The following is a 1,244-nucleotide window of genomic DNA, read 5'->3' on the forward strand; positions in this document are numbered from 1 at the left end:
AAGAAGAAGAAGAAGAAGAAGAAGAAGAAGAAGAAGGAGAAGAGAAGGAGAAGGAGAAGAAGGAGAAGGAAAAGGAGAAGAAGAAGAAAAAGAACAAGAACAAGAAGAAGAAGAAGGAGAAGCAGACTTCCTCTTGAAGAGGCTGCCACGCCCCCTGGCGGGGAAATTCTCCTTGTCCGCGTCTTCCTTCTGTTGGGACTTGAGCAGCTCCGCACTGAGAGAAAGGAAAGATTAAATATCATAAGGTGTTATCCACACATTTTGGGACTGTGGTAAAGGCCAAATTAATATTACATGAAGAGTGGAGGAAAAGAAGTAAAAGAAGAAGGAAAAGGATGAGGAAACTTCCTCTTGAATAGAGTAGAAATGAACAACAGACAAACAGACAAATTGACAGACTCACGTTTTACTGTAAAATATGGTCCCTTTCTTGTTCTCCAACACATGCCTCGGTATAGTGTACTTTCGATACATCCCTAACACAGACACTAACAGACAGACAAACAGACAGACAGACAGACAAACAAACAGACAGACAGACAGACAGACAGACAGACAGACGGACAAACAAACTGACAGACTCACGTTTTACTGCTGGGTATGGTCCCCTTCTTGTTCTCCGACACATGCCTCGGAACAGTGTGTTTTTGATACATCCCTCACACAGACACACAGACAGACAGACACACAGACACACAGACAGACAAACAGACTAACAGACTCACGTTTTACTGCTGGGTATGGTCCCCTTTTTGCTCTCTGACACATCCTCGGAAGTTTTGACGGCCAGCCAGGACATGCCTCGGAAGAGCTTATCTTTGACACATCCCACACACAAATAAACAAACACAGAAACATACACACATACACAAACACATTAAACACACACAAACACATTAAACACACACACACACACACATTAAACACACACACAAAAACAAACAGATGTCATAACGGCCAGCACATGCCTCGGAACAGTGTGTTTTTGATACATCCCTCACACAGACACACAGATAGACAGGCAAACAGACAGATGGACGGACAAACAGACTAACAAACTCACGTTTTACTGCTGGGTATGGTCCCCTTCTTGTTCTCCGACACCTCCTCGGAAGTTTTGACGGCCAGCCAGCACATGCCGCGGAACAGCGTGTCCTTGACCAGGAAGATGTCGCCTTCTTTGAACGAGTGCTCCGTGGCGCTGTCCGTGGCTGTGTAGCTGAAGTGGGTTCTGTGTGTGTGTG

General features: G+C 45.3%; 1 protein-coding gene across 1 annotated transcript in view; it reads right to left on the minus strand.

Moving 5' to 3' along the window:
• The window catches only part of LOC106013768 (tight junction protein ZO-1), a gene marked incomplete at its 5' end in the record, with an annotated part of 18,529 nt that overhangs the window by 774 nt on the left and 16,511 nt on the right, over window positions 1-1,244 (minus strand). Inside the window, 2 exon segments of the mRNA XM_035973452.1 lie at window positions 102-214; window positions 1,064-1,231. Of these exon segments, the coding sequence (XP_035829345.1) occupies window positions 102-214; window positions 1,064-1,231 (281 nt within the window).

The sequence above is a fragment of the Aplysia californica genome, unplaced genomic scaffold (genome assembly GCF_000002075.1).
Source record: "Aplysia californica isolate F4 #8 unplaced genomic scaffold, AplCal3.0 scaffold01244, whole genome shotgun sequence".
NCBI lineage: Eukaryota > Metazoa > Mollusca > Gastropoda > Aplysiida > Aplysiidae > Aplysia > Aplysia californica.